General features: G+C 41.9%; 1 protein-coding gene across 1 annotated transcript in view; it reads right to left on the reverse strand.

The window, feature by feature from the left end:
- The window catches only part of LOC124795278 (tyrosine-protein phosphatase non-receptor type 23-like), a 165865-nt gene that overhangs the window by 43041 nt on the left and 101068 nt on the right, over positions 1 to 21756 (reverse strand). Inside the window, exon 5 of the mRNA XM_047259223.1 lies at positions 2656 to 2768. Within this exon, the coding sequence (XP_047115179.1) occupies positions 2656 to 2768 (113 nt within the window). The remainder of the gene's footprint in view (positions 1 to 2655; positions 2769 to 21756) is intronic.

Raw genomic sequence — 21756 nt, forward strand, 5'->3', positions numbered from 1 at the left:
CAGGGCAGACCAAGGAGAAGGTACCTGGATTCGGTTAAGAATGATTTTGAAGTAATAGGTTTAACATCAGAAGAGGCACCAATGTTAGCACTGAATAGGGGATCAAGGAGGAATTTTATAAGGGGGGCTATGCTCCAGACTGAACGCTGAAAGGCATAATCAGTCTTAAATGATGATGATGATGATGATGTCTGGTGTGACAGCCAGCCCTATGGATGCTTTTTAAGGTGGTTTTCCATCTACCTCAGTGAATGCAGGCTGGTTCCCCTTATTACACCTCAGTTACACAATGTCAGTGATTGCTGCGCAAACACTCTCCACATACGTGTGCACCATAATTTTCCTGGGGAAGGGGGGGGGGGGGGGGTCCACTGGGGGCCAAACCACACAATAACCGTGGGTTCGGTGTGGGGTGGCGGTGGGGTGGGTGGACTGCAGTGGCCTGTTGCGGGGTTGTGAACCACTGTGGGCTAGGTGGGACGAAGCCTCTCCGTCATTTCTAGGTCCCTGGTTTCAGTACACACAATACACAATGTACCAGTACTTTACACCAGCGTACTGTGCATTGTAATTGGTGTCACTGTTGTAATCATGATATCAATTTACCTGTCTATCTGTTCTAGGCATTCAACATGGTATTCACAAATGAGAAAATGGTTGACATGATATTACTGTACGGAGAATGTCACCAAAATGGCACAAGTGTGGCACATGTGTGTGCCCAGAGATACCCAAAAGATGTCATCCGAGTCACCCTACCTTCATGAATATTGTTAGAAGGCTTCGCATGACAGAGCAGTTGTCTGCTCAAATGCGGATCCGGAGTAGAGGTGTACACATGAAGCAGCACAGGAAGCTGTTCTGGTGGCCACTGAAATAAACCCTCATACAAGTATTCATGAAACAGAGAGACAGATGGGAATCCCTCGAACAAGCGTGATGCATATTCTGCACAGGCACAGACATCACCCATATTACATGGTGTTACATCAAGGCCTCCATGTCAATGATGTTCATAATCACATGGAATACTGTCAATGAGTTTTAAAGCAAGACCATACTTTATGCGTAGGGTACTGATTACTGGTGATGCCACATTTATAAACCATGGGAATGTCAACTTACTCAATATGCACTACTGGTCGCCAGAAAACCACACTAGATTTGCCAGGTTCAACATCTATGTCTGTGGAGTGTCAATGTATTGTGTGGTATTGTAGGACACCACATCACTGGCCCATATTTCATTGATGGCACTGTTAATGAGTGACAGTATATGTGGTTCCTGAGGTGCACCTTATCTGAATTGATGGAAGACCTACCCCTTCATTTGTGTCAAATAATGAGGTATCAACATGATGGATGCCCTGTGCATAATGCCATGGTGGCATGACAGGCACTAAACCAACAAATCCCACATAGATGGATTGGACGGGGCAGCCCATTCAGGGATTTCCAGCACAGTCACCGGATCTCAACCACATGGAATTTTTTCTCTGGTGTCATGTGAGAGATGTGGTGTATCAGCATGTCCCAACAACAATGCCCAACATGAAAGTCCGTATTACCACTGCATGTTCTGCAATAACAGCACAAACGCTGACAGCCATGAGTGGATCCATGACGGAGCACATTTATGTATGCATTGCATCATGTGCAATGGTTCAGTTGTGTCGCAGTCGTTAACAACGTTCAGTGACATGTCCTGTATGTGGTATGTACCACTGTCTAATTGTTGTATGACTAAGTACAAATAGCATGTAGCCCTTTGAGAGCAATTAATTTTGTTACTCTGGCCAGTGGTTATCAGTATTTCATTACCGTTATGTCCTTTTTAGTACCGTCACAAAACTCAATAAAGCAAGTACGAGTAAACCGGGTCCTTGTTTTCATAGTGAGTGACTGGACATCCATATATTTCCAGGGCTCATACTAACTGTGGAAATAACAATATGTAAGTATGGCATTTGTCGCACTGTAGTACACCAATCAAATCACGATTATGAGCAATGTGTGGGCCATGCCTGTATCACAGTAAGTGCAATAGCAGCAAGTTTCATTCATTTCATGCATCAACTTCATGCTCCAATTTCTTGGGTGTCCATTTAAAAAAAACATTAGTTTGTGTTGCAACCAATATTTGCACATGGTTTAGAATGTTTCATAGTATTTAAATTTGTGAGCCCCTGTTGTACATTCATACTTGTGAAAGCCATTTGTCAATATCTATTGTGGCTCCAGAGATATTAGCAGTGAAACGTTTATGTGGGACACCCTGTAATATAGGAAAGGATGGAAAAAATTATCTAAGGAGTAGAATGGTACCAATGCAATGTTTTATTGTTCTTCCGGGAAGAAAATTTGTAACACACAGACAAAAACACTTGTTATGGTATGACACAAAATTCATGTGCATCTATACATTCCCATCTTCCCTTTCTGAGGATGGACTAAAGTTCAAAAGGTATTTCCTCTCTCCCTCTCTCTCTCTCTCTCTCTCTCTCTCTCTCTCTCTCTCTTTCTCATGTGTGTGTGTGTGTGTGTGTGTGTGTGTGTGTGTGTGTGTGTGTGTGTGTGTGTGCTGTGATTTTTGCATATCTGTTTATAAAGATAACACAACTTTTCTTGTGGTGAAGTCGCAAACTAAATACAAACCTCATATATTTTTGATCCTACAGTTTCTGGAATGGAAGAGTTATCTGCACCTCCTTGTGTAATTGTGTTGAGGGCAGATCTGTAATAATCTACTAACTGAACAGCCACTTTTGCTGTAAAAAATTGAAATATAGTTGTAAGTTTCACTGTTAGAAAAATAGATCACTACAAAGGTAATGAAAAAAGTGTAAACAGCCTTAAGATTAGGATGCACAGAATATCTAGGAGAAGGAGGTGATTTAAAATAAGTCCAAGGACCTCAAAGTTACAAGGAAAAAAATACAAAACAGAGACAAAATGAAACTGTTTCCTTGCGAATTAAATGTCAACTGTACAACAAATTAAAAAGGGATTCTCATAAATACAAAAATCAACCTTTACATAAATTACAGGAATCTCCATGGGAACTTGCTGAGAGCAATTAGTTTTAAAGACGATGAAATAACACCTCTGAAGGCTAAAAACAACTTGTTAAAATTAAGTCTGCATACCTGACAAAGAGTCAGTTCAATAACCAGAATACAAGAATTTCAAGACTACACTTTTGTGTCCTGATTTGCACAAACTGTACCTTAATGGTGGCTACAGTTTCACTACACTTCACTTTAGAATTTTTCAGCTCATTCAGTTTTATTCTGAAACACATTCTCAGCACTTCTGTCACACAAAATTTTTCCACCAATCTGGATATTACAACTTCTAGAACACACAACAGAACAGAAAATTATGTACAAAGTAATATATTTCACCACATGTCCCAAATGATAAAATTACACATTACAATAACCTTATTTTGAAGAAAGTACTAAGCTGTCCCAAGTCTATAGCCTCTTTCTTTTTAGTAATTTATGTCCTGTATTTTTCTTTCTTATTTTTGTTCTGTTTTGTCTTGACACTTTCCTTTTGCAACCTCTTCATTCTCTCAACTATATTTTACATTTTCTCATCTGATGCTGTCACCCTTCACTCAACATTTCTCCTTACCTCCAAAATATATTCCTTAATAAAGACTAAAATAAAAACATATAATTCCTTCCTTACAGTGGCAGTTTATCATCTTGTATTAAACTGATTGCATTTCTTCCACTGTTTTTATTTTATCAGAGCTCCATATACCCAGTTAGAAGTTGTGTTAATGTTTCCCCAAGCTTCTCATTATTCAGCATGCAGCTCTAAACCAACCAAATTTTTATCTATGTAGTGGTTGTCAAAAAAGAGTAGATGCAGCAAACAAGTGTTGGTAAGCTTCTCTCCACTGAGTAGATATATATGTGGGATTGCCAGCATAGTTTAACTTAATATTTGCTGTAGTACCAGGTGTTTACAGTTAAACTTTCCCCATTTAACATGTTATAATACAGAAACTAGTTACCGCACGAGTACCAAACTTGGTAGCATTAATGTCCAGAGTATGGGGTGGATTTCCATGTGTCACAGCACCACCGTCCAGTTCCAACTATGGCCATCAGGTGCCATGATCAATCACCGTGATTCATAGTCTCACATGCCTGACCAGTTGCAGTGCACTTGTTGACATGTCAATGTAAGCTTGGACAAAAGGAGCAGGGCATTATTGGTGAAGCTCTATTATCAAAAAAACAGTAATGCTGCAGCTTCACTTCAAGAATTTTGCAGGCTGAAAGGATTACGGAAGGGTCTTCTTTCTCTACCTGCTGTGCAAAGCATGATGAAGTAGTTCAAATCAATTGGAGAACTGGGCTTTGCTTCAGGAAGAGACCGGCAACTGGCTGCACCACAGGTGGTTGATGAAATAGCTGTTACTATGGCAGACAACACTGCGTGCAATTCTCGTTCGCCAGGCAGTTTGCATGCCATGTCACGACATCTGAACATCCCACGGTCCACTGTACAGAAATGTGCTTTGAACCATTCTCAAATGGTATCCATGCAAGATACATATTGTACAGCATTTTGCACAGCAGGACACACAACAACATGTTGACTTCGCTCTCCACTTTCTTGCAAGGATTGAAGTTGATGAGGGCTCACCCTGGACCATCCCTTTGACAGACAAAGCTCATTTTTCTTTGATGCAAGAGGTGAACACACAGAACTGGCGAGTGTGGGGATCTTCACCTCCGGTCACCGTGCATGAAGTTCCTTTGTATGGTGAACGTGTCACAGTATAGTGTGGCTTCATGGCTATGTTTGTCATTGGTCCACTCTTTTTAACACACTGGCACTCAAGGACCAAAGACATGTAGTGTGACTGGCCAGCATTACTGCGATATGCTTTGCAAGCATGTCATACCCGCCTTACAGGAGTAAGACCATTGAACTCAACAGTTTTCATGCAATATGGGGCCCTGCCACACATCGCTCATGAAGTTCACCTGCATCTCCAAAACACATTTGGAAACAATCGAATTATCAGCAAATCTTTTCCAAATACTTGGCTGGCATGATCACCTGATCTCATTCCCTGTGATTTCTGGTTGTGTGGCTACCTGAAGGAGAGGTTTACTACGGTAACATTCGCACATGTGCCGATCTGAAGCATAGCGTATCAAGAGAGGTAGCCAGCATACCTAAGGACATGCTTCATTGTGCTCTGCACAATGCAGTCCTGCACTTTTAGACTCTTCTGGGCACTGATGGGCGCCATATCGAGCCCGTTTTGTAGAAGAAATGGTACTGGTATGTAATGGTATGATGTACTGCAGCAGCACATTAAAAGTGTTTCAACTGAATTCCCCATGTCCTTGACATTAATGCTACCAAGTTTGGTCCTTGTAGAGTAATTAGTTCCATGTTATAACATGTTGAACATAGAAAGTTTAATTATAACCACCTGGTGTAATTCAAGTATCACTGTAATCAAAAATCTTATGAGAGCCTCCTTCATGGACCTGGAGATCATTATGCTGATGTGCTAACACATATACTCTTTTATTATTTAGGATGAACTGTTCAATTCATGGGTCAACTGAACATACAGATTGTGTATTTTGTCATTCTCCCACAACCTTATGATGATGTGACCTGTGACATCATGTGTGTGCTAACAGAAAGAAAACAGAACACTTAACAATATTTCTTTTGTGTCTTTATCAGTTTTTGGAAAGTGTGTTATAGTGATATACTGATCTATAGCATAGTCCTACATCTAGATTACATTGAAAGGTGACAGTTTGGTTGTAAGATGGCAAAGCAGTACCAAGTACTTCAGTTAATCCCAATTCACACCCACAAACCTATAAGTAAAAAATAATTTCTTTATAGACTATGCTACCCTATTCTTGGTTGAGAATGGAGTTTTATGTTGTGATAAATAAGTCTAACAGGCTACTGGGAGATGTCAGGCACAATACTGATGATAACATATAATAAAAAAATGCGAACATTTGCACATCGGGATGTAAATTCTGCTTAAATCTACTTTTTATATTAAACACAGGATGCCTTTGCAAAGTATACAGAGTTTATAATGGTGTCTCAATTCAGTGAGTTATGTAACTGCCTTGTTTTAAGTATCAGATGGAAACAGCAGCTGAATAGTTTAAACAGAAGAATCAGGGTATTTTTCAAATAGTATCTTTTCCCTAATATAAACCATACACATATACTCAAACAATGGGGAATTCAGCATGGAATGTAATAATATTATGAAAAAATAGTTGCTACTCACCATATAGGGGAGACGGTGAATTGCAGATAGACACAAGAAAAAGACTGTCACTAAACAAGCTTTCAGTCAACAAGGAATTAGTCAAAAATATTGGTCAGACACACACACACAGGCGCACGTGTGCACGCAAATGCAACTCACACACATGACTGCAATCTCTGGCAGCTTCAGCAGGCCTTGTTGAATGAAAGCTTATTTTGTGAAAGTCTTTCTGGTGTGCCTATCGACGACTCAGCATCTCCACTATATGGTGAGTACCAAAGACAAATAAAGAAGATCCTTGATGGTTCCAGTGGGCTTACCACTGCTGCTTCATACATGTATCTCTATCAATCACAATGTGATTTCATATAAGTCTCTATGGCAACACCTCAGTGTTGTTGCAGCTCTATGAATAACTACTGTTTTTGCCTGCAGCCACTCATAGTTCACAGCTGAAAGCTAGCAACAGTGCTGCCAGCTGTCAGGGGTTGTGAACTCAAATGGGAATCCCTGTAGGGAAGACAACTTTCTTGTCTAAAATTATTAATCAGTCATTGGAGGAAGGATATTTCCCAGATGTGTTAGAATATGCTGAAATAAGACCATTGTTCAAGAAAGGCTCACCAGATGACATGGGAAATTACTGCCCTATTTCCTTGCTGCCTGTTTTTGCTAAGGTGATTGAAAGGATTGTTGCAAAACATCTTGAAAACTTTCTTATAGGAAACAATGTTATAGTTAAAAATCAATTTGGATTTCAAAAGGGAAAAAATACAATAAATGCTATCAGGGAATTCACTGAAAAGATAAGCTCTACTTTAGACAAGGGTAAAAAGGTACAGATATTTTTTGTCATTTGACTGAAGCTTTTGACTCAGTCAATCAGTTACTACTTCTACACAAACTAGAGAGGTATGGGATTGTGGACAGGGTATTGCAGTGGTTCAAATCTTGTTTGTTAGAATAAAACAGAGTTAGTCTAAATACAAATAGAAAAACATCATTCTCGGACTGGAAAAATATTTGTACAGGGGTCCCATAGGGCTCAATTTTAGAGCCTTATCTTTTTCTGCTGTACAAAAATGATTTACCTTTAAACACTGATGTTCACTCCATTTTATTCGTATATGACACCTCAGTTTTAATTGAAAATGACAATTTATAAAAAAATTCATGATACTGTGGAAAATATAATGGGAAATCTAGAATTACGGTTTCGGCAAAATGGATTAAAACTCAATGTCACAAAAACACAGTTAGTGCAGTTCAGTGCTGTAACATCATCAGCATCTCCCATAAAAAGAGTGCATGGTGATCAGGAAATGACTGCAGCAAGTTATGTAAAATTCTAGGTCTGAATCTTGACAAATACTTAAACTGGAAGGCACATGTATACTTCTTAGCAAACAAACTAAACAGCCTAGTTTATGTGATGAATGTCTTATCTGGTTCCATCCTTATGGACACCAGGAAGATAATCTATCACAGCTACTTTGAGACTATAATTCGATATGGAATAATTTCCTGGGGAAACTCTATGAACAACCCGAGATTACTGACACTTCAAAAGAGATTCATAATGAACATGTGTTTAGTCCAGACAAAGACATCAGGTCACCCATTATTTAAAAAATTAAAAATACTGACCATTCCTTCTCTGTACATCTATGAATTTTTATTTTCGTATATAAAAATCAAAACTCACTTGACAATTTGCATTTCAACCATAATTACAGTACTCGTCACACTGTTTCAAACTTCCCTCTCATAATTTAAAACTTTACGCTCAAACACCATTGTACATGGGATTAAAAATTTATGATAAAGTAAATAACACAAATCTGTTATTTATCGAGTATGATCCACTAAAAAGAGTGTTATTTAATAAACTAGTGGAAAAATGTTATTCTTCAATTGAAGAATTCATACAGGTCAGTTTGGCAACTTGAAAAGAAAAGAAACAATAAAGATTATGTATTGTATAATAAATTGTTAATATATTGTATAAATTGTATTGCAAGCTGTAAAATGACCATTAGTGTTATATATACAAATACAAATACAAATATATGTTCCTGTTAAACTGTTCATGTGTAAAATGCAGAAATGCTGCTGAAATACACTCTTGGAAATTGAAATAAGAACACCGTGAATTCATTGTCCCAGGAAGGGGAAACATTATTGACACATTCCTGGGGTCAGATACATCACATGATCACACTGACAGAACCACAGGCACATAGACACAGGCAACAGAGCATGCACAATGTCGGCACTAGTACAGTGTATATCCACCTTTCGCAGCAATGCAGGCTGCTATTCTCCCATGGAGACGATCGTAGAGATGCTGGATGTAGTCCTGTGGAACGGCTTGCCATGCCATTTCCACCTGGCGCCTCAGTTGGACCAGCGTTCGTGCTGGACGTGCAGACCGCGTGAGACGACGCTTCATCCAGTCCCAAACATGCTCAATGGGGGACAGATCCGGAGATCTTGCTGGCCAGGGTAGTTGACTTACACTTTCTAGAGCACGTTGGGTGGCACGGGATACATGCGGACGTGCATTGTCCTGTTGGAACAGCAAGTTCCCTTGCCGGTCTAGGAATGGTAGAACGATGGGTTCGATGACGGTTTGGATGTACCGTGCACTATTCAGTGTCCCCTCGACGATCACCAGTGGTGTACGGCCAGTGTAGGAGATCGCTCCCCACACCATGATGCCGGGTGTTGGCCCTGGGTGCCTCGGTCGTATGCAGTCCTGATTGTGGCGCTCACCTGCACGGCGCCAAACACGCATACGATCATCATTGGCACCAAGGCAGAAGCGACTCTCATCGCTGAAGACGACACGTCTCCATTCGTCCCTCCATTCACGCCTGTCGCGACACCACTGGAGGCGGGCTGCACGATGTTGGGGCGTGAGCGGAAGACGGCCTAACGGTGTGCGGGACCGTAGCCCAGCTTCATGGAGACGGTTGCGAATGGTCCTCGCCGATACCCCAGGAGCAACAGTGTCCCTAATTTGCTGGGAAGTGGCGGTGCGGTCCCCTACGGCTCTGCGTAGGATCCTACGGTCTTGGCGTGCATCCGTGCGTCGCTGCGGTCCGGTCCCAGGTCGACGGGCACGTGCACCTTCCGCCGACCACTGGCGACAACATCGATGTACTGTGGAGACCTCACGCCCCACGTGTTGAGCAATTCGGCGGTACGTCCACCCGGCCTCCCGCATGCCCACTATACGCCCTCGCTCAAAGTCTGTCAACTGCACATACGGTTCACGTCCACGCTGTCGCGGCATGCTACCACTGTTAAAGACTGCGATGGAGCTCCGTATGCCACGGCAAACTGGCTGACACTGACGGTGGCGGTGCACAAATGCTGCGCAGCTAGCGCCATTCGACGGCCAACACCGCGGTTCCTGGTGTATCCGCTGTGCCGTGCGTGTGATCATTGCTTGTACAGCCCTCTCGCAGTGTCCGGAGCAAGTATGGTGGGTCTGACACACCGGTGTCAATGTGTTCTTTTTTCCATTTCCAGGAGTGTATGTTAATTCTTATAACCTTATTTTTTTAAAGTAATTTGATGTCTCTCCAGTACAAAACTCTTTGATTTGTAACTGTACACTATGAGATGAATAAACCACATTCTACATTAATTCTACATATGTGTCATGTTTATCAAAGGTGTTTGACATTGACTGCCAAATGTTGGTTCATCAACATAAATGAAGACTGGATACTACAGAAGGACAACGATCCAAACCAACACAGCATGCTTTGCAGAAAAGGAGAAAGATGTGCAAGTACTGGATTGGCACTCACATTGCTTGACGCTTATCCTATTGAAAATGTATGGTCTTACATCAATAACAAGTTGCAAGGAAAAAAGATTTTCAACTTGAAACAGCTGCCAACACAAATTTCATGTGTTTGGTGATCTCTTCGACATGAATACATGGAAAACTTGGTTTAAAGCATGCCTCAGAGAAGCCAAGCAATTATCAATGCTGCAAGTGACTGGATGTATAATTAATTGTAAACTCATTTTTATTTTGTACATATATGATATTAGTATATGTTTTAGTTTGTTGTCACATACATTTTTCTACTGATCTGACCCACAATCTTATTGAATAGAATGCCTGTGCCATCAACCTATTCCCTATTTTAGTCAAGTTGTGCAATAACATTTCTTGCTTCCAAATTTAATGCAGCATCTCTTCATTAGTTACTCAGTCTATCCACCTAAGCTTAAGCATTCTTCTTTTTCACCAAAATTCAAAAACTAATATGCTCTTCCTGATGAAATCCTCTCGGGCTTCCATCCAGTTACCTGCGTCAAAAATCCACGACGTTTTGATGAGTGTCATTCTCATCTTCGCCAGAAGATGATGAGAATGACACTCATCGAAACGTCATGGATTTTTGACAGAGCTCCACAGATGGAAGTGCGAGAAGATTTCATCAGCAGTGTACACCAGGAAAGCCTACATTCACATGTAATATGCTCTTCCTGCCTGTACTGTTTATTGTACACATTTCAGTCTCATCTAAAGTGACATTCCAGACAAATACTTTCAGCAAAGACTTACTGATGCTAATTTTATATTCAGTCTCAACAAATTTCTGAATACAAGCTGAAATGTAATACTATGGGCTTGGATATTTTGTGTTTCATTATTTGCTTTATATTATCTCCCCCCCCCCCCCTTGCCCCTATGACTGCCACCACCACACACAAATTAGATTAGATTAGATTCAGTTTTCGTTCCACAGACCCAAAAATGAGATGGTTCTCATGGGTGTGGAACAAGTCAGAAAGTTTAACATAAAAAAAAAAAAAAAAAAACATTTGAATATGAGGGAATATGGAATAGTTGTAGGTAAACAACTAGAAATCTCTCAGATACTGATTTATTCACACTTAGCTTCTACACAGATACAAGTCCGGAGGCTAACTACCGTTAGCGTCCAACATCCTGCCCAAAGCCCTCTCCTCAAAGATAGCACACTTATGCACAGAGCAAATATCGATATTTATGGTGCTCTACGTCACATACCCCCCCCCCCCCCCCCCCGCACAGTATGGAGTACGTCCCTGTGAATGGGGGGGGGGGGGGGGGGGGTGAGAAGTTAGGAAGGTAACGTACAGTTCTTCTGCGTCAGGCGGAAGCGGTCGACTGGTAGGATATCGGGGGGTGAAACCCGGTACGTCGACGGTGAAGTCAGCAAGTGACGCCGGCGGCTTAAGACGACGTACCGTCCTGGAGTGGAGGTGGTAGCACTTCATCAGCCGGCAGGCGGAGAATCACCTTGCCAGAAGGCCTAACAAAGGCACGCAAATTGCCACATGCAGCCCTTCTGCCCAATTTAAAGTGGCACACCACACAAGATTCTGCACTTCCTCCCTCAATATCGTCACACGCGAGCACCACACACACCGTATCACCATCTATGACAACAGATAATTTATGTATGTCATCAGGGTGCTCATGTGTTGTGAATTCTTGGATGTCACCTGTACGAGCAATGGTAGGGAGGCAGGGAGGTGTGGGAAAGCCATGGCAGGGGGAAGCATCTGCTAAGAGGGGGGTGGCAGGTGCACTGGACTGTGCAGGAGACAGCCTCAGTGATCAGCTGACAGACGAGGGAGAGTGACCAAAGGCAACGAGGAGCCAGCGTGGATTGAACGGCGTGACATAGAGCTGTCACACGAAGATGGTAACACAATGGTAGAATCCGAGTGGTTGGCAGTTCGACTGCGAGGGCTGTGAGGAGTGAAGCCCTGAAAAGATTGGCCACTCGAATTAGATGAACGCGGAGAAGGAGCAGTGCTCGGCAGAGAAGCACGCTGTGGAGAATCAATACCCGAATGCATTGTAAGGGAAGATGGATGGCCGCTCGAAGCAGGTGTGGGAGAAATAGGGGCAGAATCGGGGAGGTTCACCTGAGGCTCAATGAAAGCTGGTTTCACTCGGTTGAGTGAGACCGTGGTTACAGAGTCTTTTATGAGGAGATCCATGTTATTCTCAGAGCATTTGACGACCTTGTAAGGACCTGTGTATGGTGACTGAAGCAGGGCTTTGACTGAGTCGTCTCTGAGAAACACGTACTCACAAGAGTCTAGCGTGCGCGGTACGTACACGCGCAGAGGTGTATGGCGGCTGAATTTTGCTGCAGTGCAAGCGCACCCGCTCGAGAAGTGACGGGAGTTCAGAGGGCCATGGAAGTGGGGTGGGAGTGACTAATTCTCCAGGCAAAACCAGAGGTTGGCCATACACAAACTCGACTACGGAACCCTTGAGGTCTTCCTTGAAAGTCGCACGAAGGCCAAGAAGCACGAAGGGCAGTGCCTCTGACCATAGTGAGTCATGGCAACGCAGGGCAGACTTTAAGGTGCGATGCCATCGCTTGACAAGCCCATTGCTTTGGGGGTGGTATGCAGAAGTATGAATTTTGACAATACCACACATTTTACATAAGTCAGAGAAAACTGAAGACTCAAATTGTCGCCCCTGGTCAGTGGTGAGGTAAACAGGTGAGCCAAATCTACAGATCCACGAATCTAAGAATGCTCGACTTACTGTCTCAGAGGTAACATTCGGAATTGGCACAGCCTCAGCCCACTGAGTCATCCTGTCAATAGCTGTAAACAAGTAACGGAAACACTCGGAGGGGGGCAAAGGGCCTACGAGTTCGACATGAACATGATGAAACCGGCCTGGCGGTTGGGCAAAACAGCCAAGGGGTGGAGAAGTGTGCCTGGAAACTTTGTTCTGTTGACACACCATGCATGCCCTTGCCCAAGACTGACAGTCACGGCGCATGTCTCTCCAGACAAACCGTTCAGCTACCAGACGGGTGGAAGCTTTGACACCGGTGTGTGCTAATGTGTGTAGTTTGTCAAAGACCTGGCGTTGAAGGGGCTTAGGAATGAATGGCTGCAACATACCAGTTGATTCATCACACCACACTAAGTCAGATATGCCAGGGAAAGTAGAGCGTACCGGTTGGAGAGAGGAGCTGTGGTCTGAAATTAACTGCATGGTATCGGGGTCTGCTGATTGCAACTGAGGTAGGTCCGTTAAGTCAATTAATGTTGTGACAGCACCAACACACGAGAGAAAATCAGCGACCACATTGTCCGCTCCTCGGATGTTGCAAATGTCATTTGTAAATTGCAAGATGTAATCGATGTGATGAAAGCGTCGTGGGGGCGGATCAGCCGCAGGATTTTTTATGGCAGGAACCAACGGCTTGTGATCAGTGAGCACATAGAAATCTCGTCCCTCAACATCAGTTCTGAAGTGTCTTATGGCCTCATAAACTGCAAGTAATTCTCTGTCGAATGCTGAGTATTTCTTCTGCGCATTGTTTAGCTTTTTTGAGAAAAACTGCAGGGGGGTCGTAACATCGTTGTATGTCTGACTCAGTACTGCGCCGATAGCATTGTCACTAGCGTCAGTAGTGATAAACATTGTGGCGTCCGCCCGTGGGTGAGCAATAGTGACAGCAGAGGCCAACAGCTGTTTGAGTTTGTTAAATGCCTTGTCCATGTCTGTAGCCGACGAGTCGTCTGCTTGTAGTGCCGCGAGGCATTGTTGTGTGGAGGCCAATTCGTGGTGTATGTCGCGGAGATGCAGCAGCATTTCCATACATTCCATCCGCAACTTTGAAGACTTGGCGCACTCCACTAGCCACTTGTTTGTCCAAGATTGCAGCTCCAAGGATAGGTTTACACACTTCTTAGCACAGCAAACATGTTTGGTGTTAGCCGAACTGTCACTCGGCGAAGCGAAAGGAATATGTTTGTTAAGGGGGGGTGGGGGGGTAAAACACAGTATTTTGCACAAAATCTAGTGACAACTGATAGTGCTTGAGGAAATCAATTCCGAGAATGGGTTCTTCAATTGTTGACACCAGAAACGTCCACTCCAGCTTGCACTCGGGCGAAAGTTTCACTGTATACAAAGTGGAGCCCGAACACTGTAGGGTAGACATGTTCACTGCACAAAGTACTGTTTTGTGTGGTTACACTTTATTGGTTGCTAGGTGAACCAGCAGCAAAGAGACGTCTGCGCCAGTGTCTACCAGAAAACATACACCTGATCGTAAATCGCGAACATAGACTCGACCACACTTACTGTTATTGTCCGAAGCGGAGTGCAACGTGGGATGGTGCCCGTTGTTTACATCGCAGGAGGTGCCACCGTAGCCTACCTGCGGTTGGAGTTTGGGTAAGAACACGGTGACTGGCATTTGCAAGCTTGCTCCCCGAATCTCGCATGGAAAAAACAGTAAGGTTGGGTGGGCCTGTGCTCCTGTGGGTAGCTGCTAGGTGACGGAGTATGTGCCCCAGAGTCTTCCACAGAGGCCGATGCACTGTCGTTGCGGGGAGTTGAAGGTGCAGGCAGGGCGGCTAGTTTAACAAACTTGTTATTAGCAGCACCAGACAAGCGCGTGGCGTCAGAAAGCGTCTTAGTGCGGTCACGTCGAGAATGCAGTGCACGGAGCTCATGTTGCCTGGCGGAGTATGCTCTGTTGGCGGCGCGTAAATGTTCATTTACTGGCCTATCTTCATATGCATAGATTGCAGTCTGGACAGACAAAGGCAGCTTTTCAGTCCAGATTTCTGCGAGTGTGTCATCAGGCATAACTTGCTCATCGACGAGAAGACGGATGCACCGCCACAGCTGGGACGGAGACCTGTCGCCGAGACGCTCTTCGTAGATGAGCTGTCACACATTTTCTCTCCTGGTTTTAGAGACGCGCTCCAGTATCGTCTGTTTCACCACAGCATACTTCCCTGCTAGGGGGGGGGGGGGGGGGTGCTTTGACCAGATCGTAAATTAAATCGACGTGGTCATGAAGATGGTTCATGAGGCAGGCGAAGCGTGCGTCGTCGTCGTCCAAAGCACAGACATTGAATGTTTGCTCAAGCAGGTTAAACCAGAACTTCGGGTGACCGGGTTTGAAGTCTGGTAATTTCGGTAGATTCGGCACTGCAGTCACTGCGGAGGTGCGCCTATTACTTCGGATGGAAGTAGAGCATGCAGAAGATAGCGAGTCCGAATTATTGGCATCCCGTAATGCGGGAATCGCGAAATTCACTTGACGCCGGGGGGGCGGCTGAGAAGCAACGGACGCTCGAACAGTGTGAGGATCGTAGTCAAAATGTACATTCTCATTGATGTGGTAGCTCAGAGAGAAGCCACAAGTGCTTAAGTACGCCGGTGAATGTCCGTTATGAACACAGTATTCACTTGACCGTGAGTGGTGGGGCTGGTTGAAGATGTCGGAGTAATTACTGTCCAGCACAGAATTGTTGACTTGATTAGAAGCAACACCAGGATCCCACACACGTCCACTAGGATGCACACTCGGTGTGATATTTGCTGTTTGGCGAGCATTGAACACCTGTTGACTAGCCGGCGCGGAAAGATACACATGTGGCGGGAACTGATTCGAGTTTGAATTTACTACTGGATTTTTCAAAGTAACAAAACCTCGCTCGACGCCACAAACTGTATTGAATTGTGCGTTCGACACAGGAGTAGGAATGTTCTGACCAACACTCTGTGGAGAACACGTGGGAAGGTCTAGGCTAACAAAGCCAGAGTCCACGACCGTTGGAGGTTGGAAGAAACTGGCGGCACTCGATGAATTCCTCTGCATGTTCCGGCTGTAGGATTCCGAAGATTCTTGCGGCATGTCCACTACGACGGCAGGAGTGCTGGAGAGATGTTGCTGGAATCCGGGCGGCGGTGAATGCTGAAAGGCCATTGTCTGGAGCTGAACAAAGGCCCTCGCGATCGCGGAGAAACCCGACGCTGTAGGCGTGTAAATAACCTACGGGCGGTAACTCGGACGTGTATTACACAAAAAACGGGGTCACCAGTGAGGGAATATGGAATAGTTGTAGATAAACAACTAGAAATCTCTCAGATACAGATTTATTCACACTTAGCTTCTACACAGATACAAGTCCGGAGGCTAACTACCATTAGCGTCCAACATCCTGCCAAAGCCCTCTCCTCAAAGATAGCACACTTACGCACATAACAAATATCGATATTTATGGCGCTCTACGCCACAAATATAATACTCACTAACCTGATCAATTGTCAGGAGATTGTCAAAATATGTGAATACATTAAGGTAACCTGGAACTGCTAATATTTACAGAATTAATACACTGTCAGAATGAAACATAGTTACACACTTTAATAAATTTGTCTCCACAAAATACCTAATCTCAATTATAGCAATCAAGTGCTGTCAAAACTGAAGATCTAAAAGGCATTTTTGCTTAAGCTGGTCTAACAGTCCCTGTTAAGATATTCAATCTAAAGAGCAGAAGGAGTTACCTATCAAAAAGTCTTTCAAACGCTGTTTAAACTGTGTTTTATCTGAAACCAGTTTTTAATGGCTGCTGGCAATTTATTGAAAATTTGTGTTCCTGAATACTGGACCCCTTTTTGGATGAAGGTAAGTGATTTTAGGTCTTTATATAGATTGTTCTTATTCCTAGTATTTATACTATGAATTGAGCTATTGGTTGGAAAAAGAGGCACATTACATGCAACAAATTTCAGTAAGGAATGAATATACTGGGAAGCTGTGGTTAAAATACAAGTTCCTTGACCATGTTTCTACATGATGTTCTAGAATTTACACCAAAAATGAGTCTTATTATATGCTTTTCACACTGAAAACCTTTGCTCTTTGCTTGGTTTGACTAGCTACCCTAGAATATTATGCCATATGACATAATAGAATGAATGTAAGCAAAGTATGCAAGTTTCTTTATATTTATATCTCCTACATCTGACATCATTCTCACTGCAAATACATACTCGCTTAGGCGCTTCTGCAATTCTGTGGTATGCCCTTCCCAACTGAACCTATTATTCAGTTTTAATCCCACAAATTTAACACTGTCAACCTCTTCCATCTGCTTGTCTTCATATGTTACACATATGCTGAAAGGAAATCTCTAATGAGTCTTTTCAAAGTTTAATGATGGTGAATTAGCTTTAAACTATTTATTAAAGTAAGTGAAAATTGGATTAGCAGCAATGTCTAATTTGTACTTGACTTGCTGCTTATTGCAGTGTTTGTATCATCTGCAAACAAAACAAACTTAGCATCATAAATGTACACAAGAAAAAGCAATGGATCCAAGATGCAACCTTGAGGAACACTACACGAAATTAATTTCCAATGAGATGCAGAAAGATTGCTTACTCCACAGGTCTTTTACAATGACACCCTTTATTTCCTGTTAGTTAGTAAGACTCGAACCATTTCACAGCACTTTTGGTGACACCATAATATTCTAATTTACTTAAGAGAATGCTGTGATTCGCTGAGCCGAAGGCTTTTGAAAGGTCACAGAAAATGCCAGTAGCCTCTAATTTGTTATCTAATGAATAAAGTACATTCTCACTGTAACGTGCAAATAGTCTCCTCCATATTGGAACCCTCAAGGAACCCAAACCATGACTTGGACAATATGTTATTTGCAGTCAGAGCTTAAGGAGATGCTTGGGCATAATCTTTTCAAATATTTTGGAAAATCCCAGCAAAAGTGAACTTGATTGATAGTTTTATGGTATCTACATATCCCCCTCTTGACAAGAGGCTTAACTTCAGGATATTTTAGCCAGTCTGGAAATGTTCCACTGATACGAGATTGATTACACAAGTAACTTAAGACAGAACTGAACTCGCATGAGCATTCTTTGATTAACTTCACTGACATGTTATCATAAGCACTACAAAACTTTGATCTTAAGGATTTTACAATGGATACTACTTCTTTGGGAGATGTGAGTGTAATTTCTATTATACTGAAGTTATTTGTAAAGACTGGTCTTAGATACTCCATTGCACTATTCACTGAACCTGATAACCACAAGCTGTCAGTAAGAGAAACAATGAACTTGTTTAAGAGGTTTGCAACACTATATGCACTTGTTACCAATGTCTCATTTATTTTCAGAGCTATTTGTTCCTTTTCCTTTTTGGCCCCATCTGTCTCTGTCTTCACTATACCCTGTATATTTTTTATTGCCTGATGTAATTGTCTTTTTCTCATAATAAAGCTGCTTAGATTTCTGGATTACTTACTTCAATATTTTGCAGTATTTTTTGTAATGCATTACAATGCCAACATCAGAGCTGCTCCTAGGTAGTGAGCACAGTGTCCTTTTTGCCCCACATCACATCTTCATTCCTTGTGTAATCCATGTTTTATTTTTAGACTTCTGTTTGATTCGAAAGAGTATGTAACTTTATTAATGAATGCTATGTATTTTCCTTTTGAGTCAGAAGTACTGTAAGCATCAATCCATTCCATGTCTTTGAGCAATCTCCTAATATTCTCACTTTTTGAATGCTTTATTACCCTAATGTACTCTGATTCAATAGATTTTTCATCCTGACAAGTTCAACATTTAACACAAAGTGCTGCATGTCATGATCAGGTAGCCCATTTACCATTGGTTTTGTGGCATGTCTTTCTTCCCTAGATTTGTCTACAAAGACACTATCAATAGCAGTATCAGAACATTCACATACCCTTGTTGGAAAAACAGTAGGAATTAAATTGAATGACAGTGTTACTGACAGCAATTATTGTTCACTGACAGAGCTTTTCAATAAATCCACATTAAAACCACTAGCAAGCACCATTTCCTTGTTTTTTTTGTTTTTTTTTTTTAACTGTGAAATGGGACAGCAAAGCTTCTGTTTATTATTTTATTTTATTTTTTATGAAGAGGTTAAAGTTTCCTGAAGGTGCTCTGTATATACTTACTATTACAAAGGACATACTATGAAATACAACTTCTGTTGCACACTCTTCTGAGCACTGATCTGAGCAAAAATAATTAATATCAATATTCTTGAAATTAAACCAGTGGAAACAACTCCTTTCTCCATATTTTCTGTTCAGAAGTAAGAAGCTAACTTGAATCCTGTAACATTTAATATAACTATACCAAAGGTCACATGATGTTCAGAGAGGCAGATTATATCAACTGGTTTGCCCAACTCTAATTCTTCAACACAAATAAGCAACTCATTAAGTTTACCCCTTAGTCTTTGGATATTCTGATGCAATAAGGATAACTGATTTTGTGCACTGGCTGAATTACATCTGGATAAGCATAGTTTTTCTGCCAATTTTTGAATAACTCCAGTTTCAATGAAGAGTTGTTTGCATGAATTGTGTTCATTATAATTTGCTTTCTGGCTACCTGTTTTATTAATGTGAATGTCATTTTAAGCATGTCTCTCAACAGCTTTTATTTCTGCACTTCCTACCCAGGAAAGAACAGCTGCTCTGTCACTTGTAACCACTGGTATTCTACCACTTGTGGTGATGCCACCCCCCCCCCCCCCCCCCCCTATTTGTTATTAGCCCAGACAGTTTTCCCTTTTCCCTTCCCTTTCCTGTTGAGGTGAAGACCATGCCTGGTATAGTCCCACCTACTGATAGAATGAACAAAAAGCACACCAATATGCCACCCCACACCTGATCCATGCAGCAATTTCACCTCTAAATTAACTCTCGTGACAGAAGAGTTTGAATGAGACCAGTCATGGTGTCGCAGAACAGATACAAGCCCAACACCAGTATGTCTCGTTGCTGAAGCTGCCTTTACCAGGTCACCCTCAGTTGAATAGTTAGGTCCCCATCTATGCTGATTCCCACTCTACCCCCTATCACCATGGTGTCTGCCTTTGTGATGTCTTTGCAAAGTGAACCTACCTCCTCAATCACCAGACCCAGCCTTGCACTAGGTTTAAAAATCTTGTGACCTGATAACCTCACCCTAGTTCATCCTGCAACAGTTGGCCAACACCTCTACCACGTGAACTACTTAACAACAAAACTTTCTCCTTCTTCACAAGTTTTTCTGACTTCTTAATTCTAAAACACTTTTTGGTAGTTTACTGTGTCCTGTCTACTTCTAAAACTACTTGTGGCTCATCACTTGCCAACTGTGACAACAGATCATACCTGTTTCCCAAGTTGACAACAAAACTGTCTCGGAAAGTTCTACTCCTATTTCTTCCACAACCTGTTGTCTTTCTTTCCCCTTCTCCCCCTTAACCTTTCCAGATCTTGTTCTGCCTTATCTAGTTCCACCTGAATGGCAGCAATCTTCTCCTCCTGTGCCACCATCTTCCTATCTCTACAGCAAATCTTATACAAACAATGAAATCACAATTAGCTCTCCAACATGTACTTGGTTCTTGCAATATATATACATACATTTGCTCTTGATATATTTGGTCTCCCTACCTGATTACATCTTTTCACCTGCCATTTTCTTTGAATCAACTCCTATTTCTCTTTTAACAATTTCTTATGGACTGCCTCCCCCCCCCCCCCCCCCCCTCACGCCACAATCACCATTTTATTGTATCTCCTCCAGGTGTCTTCTTGTGCCTCTCAATCACCCTTCTCCCAGTTTCTCCATAAACTTCTTTCTCACTCATCCTCATTTTCTTTATCACTCAATTCCACCAGGAATCTGTGATTGATTTATACATTTTCACTTTTAACCTGCAGTATACAAATATTTTACAAACAAGATCATCTCTTGAAAGTTGCTATTTCATTTCAGGTACTCAGTAAACAATTATCTAAAGATAAATACAACAGTTTGAAGGAAGAAGGTTTCATAATAATAAATTTCACTAAAAAAATCTTAAGAAATATTTTTCCATTACTGTATTTCTTTCGGTATTTCTATTATGTGTTCTCCTTTTAAAGTTTTCAAATGACCACTCGATGGCACTATTTGATGTGGCTTTAGTACTATTTTAAAAACTGTCATTTCTTATTTTTAAACAAAGGCACTGAGTAGTTTGTTTACAGAAGTACCATTGGTTTACTATTTTCATAAGAACTAATTCAGTGAAAATGTCTCGAATATCTCTCTGTTCACCTTCCAGTAATCAATAAAATTCAAAATAGTCTGTTGACATTTGGTTTGCACGATTTTGTCTCGGCCATGGTTGTGTCACTGAGGAATTTTGTGAAGGTTGATCAAAATCTGTTGTTCCAAAACCATAATGATGCTGTGGTACACATGATTGAAGAGGGTGGTATCTGACTTACTGTGAGATAGAGGCATCCTTAAATTATGGAAAACTGCAGTACATTTGACTTTTCATAAACAGTTAATTGTGAAAAAGAAATGTTCCTAGTGGATTCTGCACAAATGGATCAATACTCAAAACAGGCTTGTGACAACTGGCATTAGGATATGGTCCAAAAATTCAACTGAAGAAACGCAAAATATGTATAACCTGGAAACTAAGCAGCAATAACCTGTTTTAAAGTTCCAAGATCAGCCAAATCCAACAAAAGCAGTCTCTTCATCAAGAAATTCCAAATATATGATCACCAGTTTCTTTAATTAAAATTACATGTCGTGGCCATTACTATATAGC

Source organism: Schistocerca piceifrons, chromosome 4 (genome assembly GCF_021461385.2).
Source record: "Schistocerca piceifrons isolate TAMUIC-IGC-003096 chromosome 4, iqSchPice1.1, whole genome shotgun sequence".
NCBI lineage: Eukaryota > Metazoa > Arthropoda > Insecta > Orthoptera > Acrididae > Schistocerca > Schistocerca piceifrons.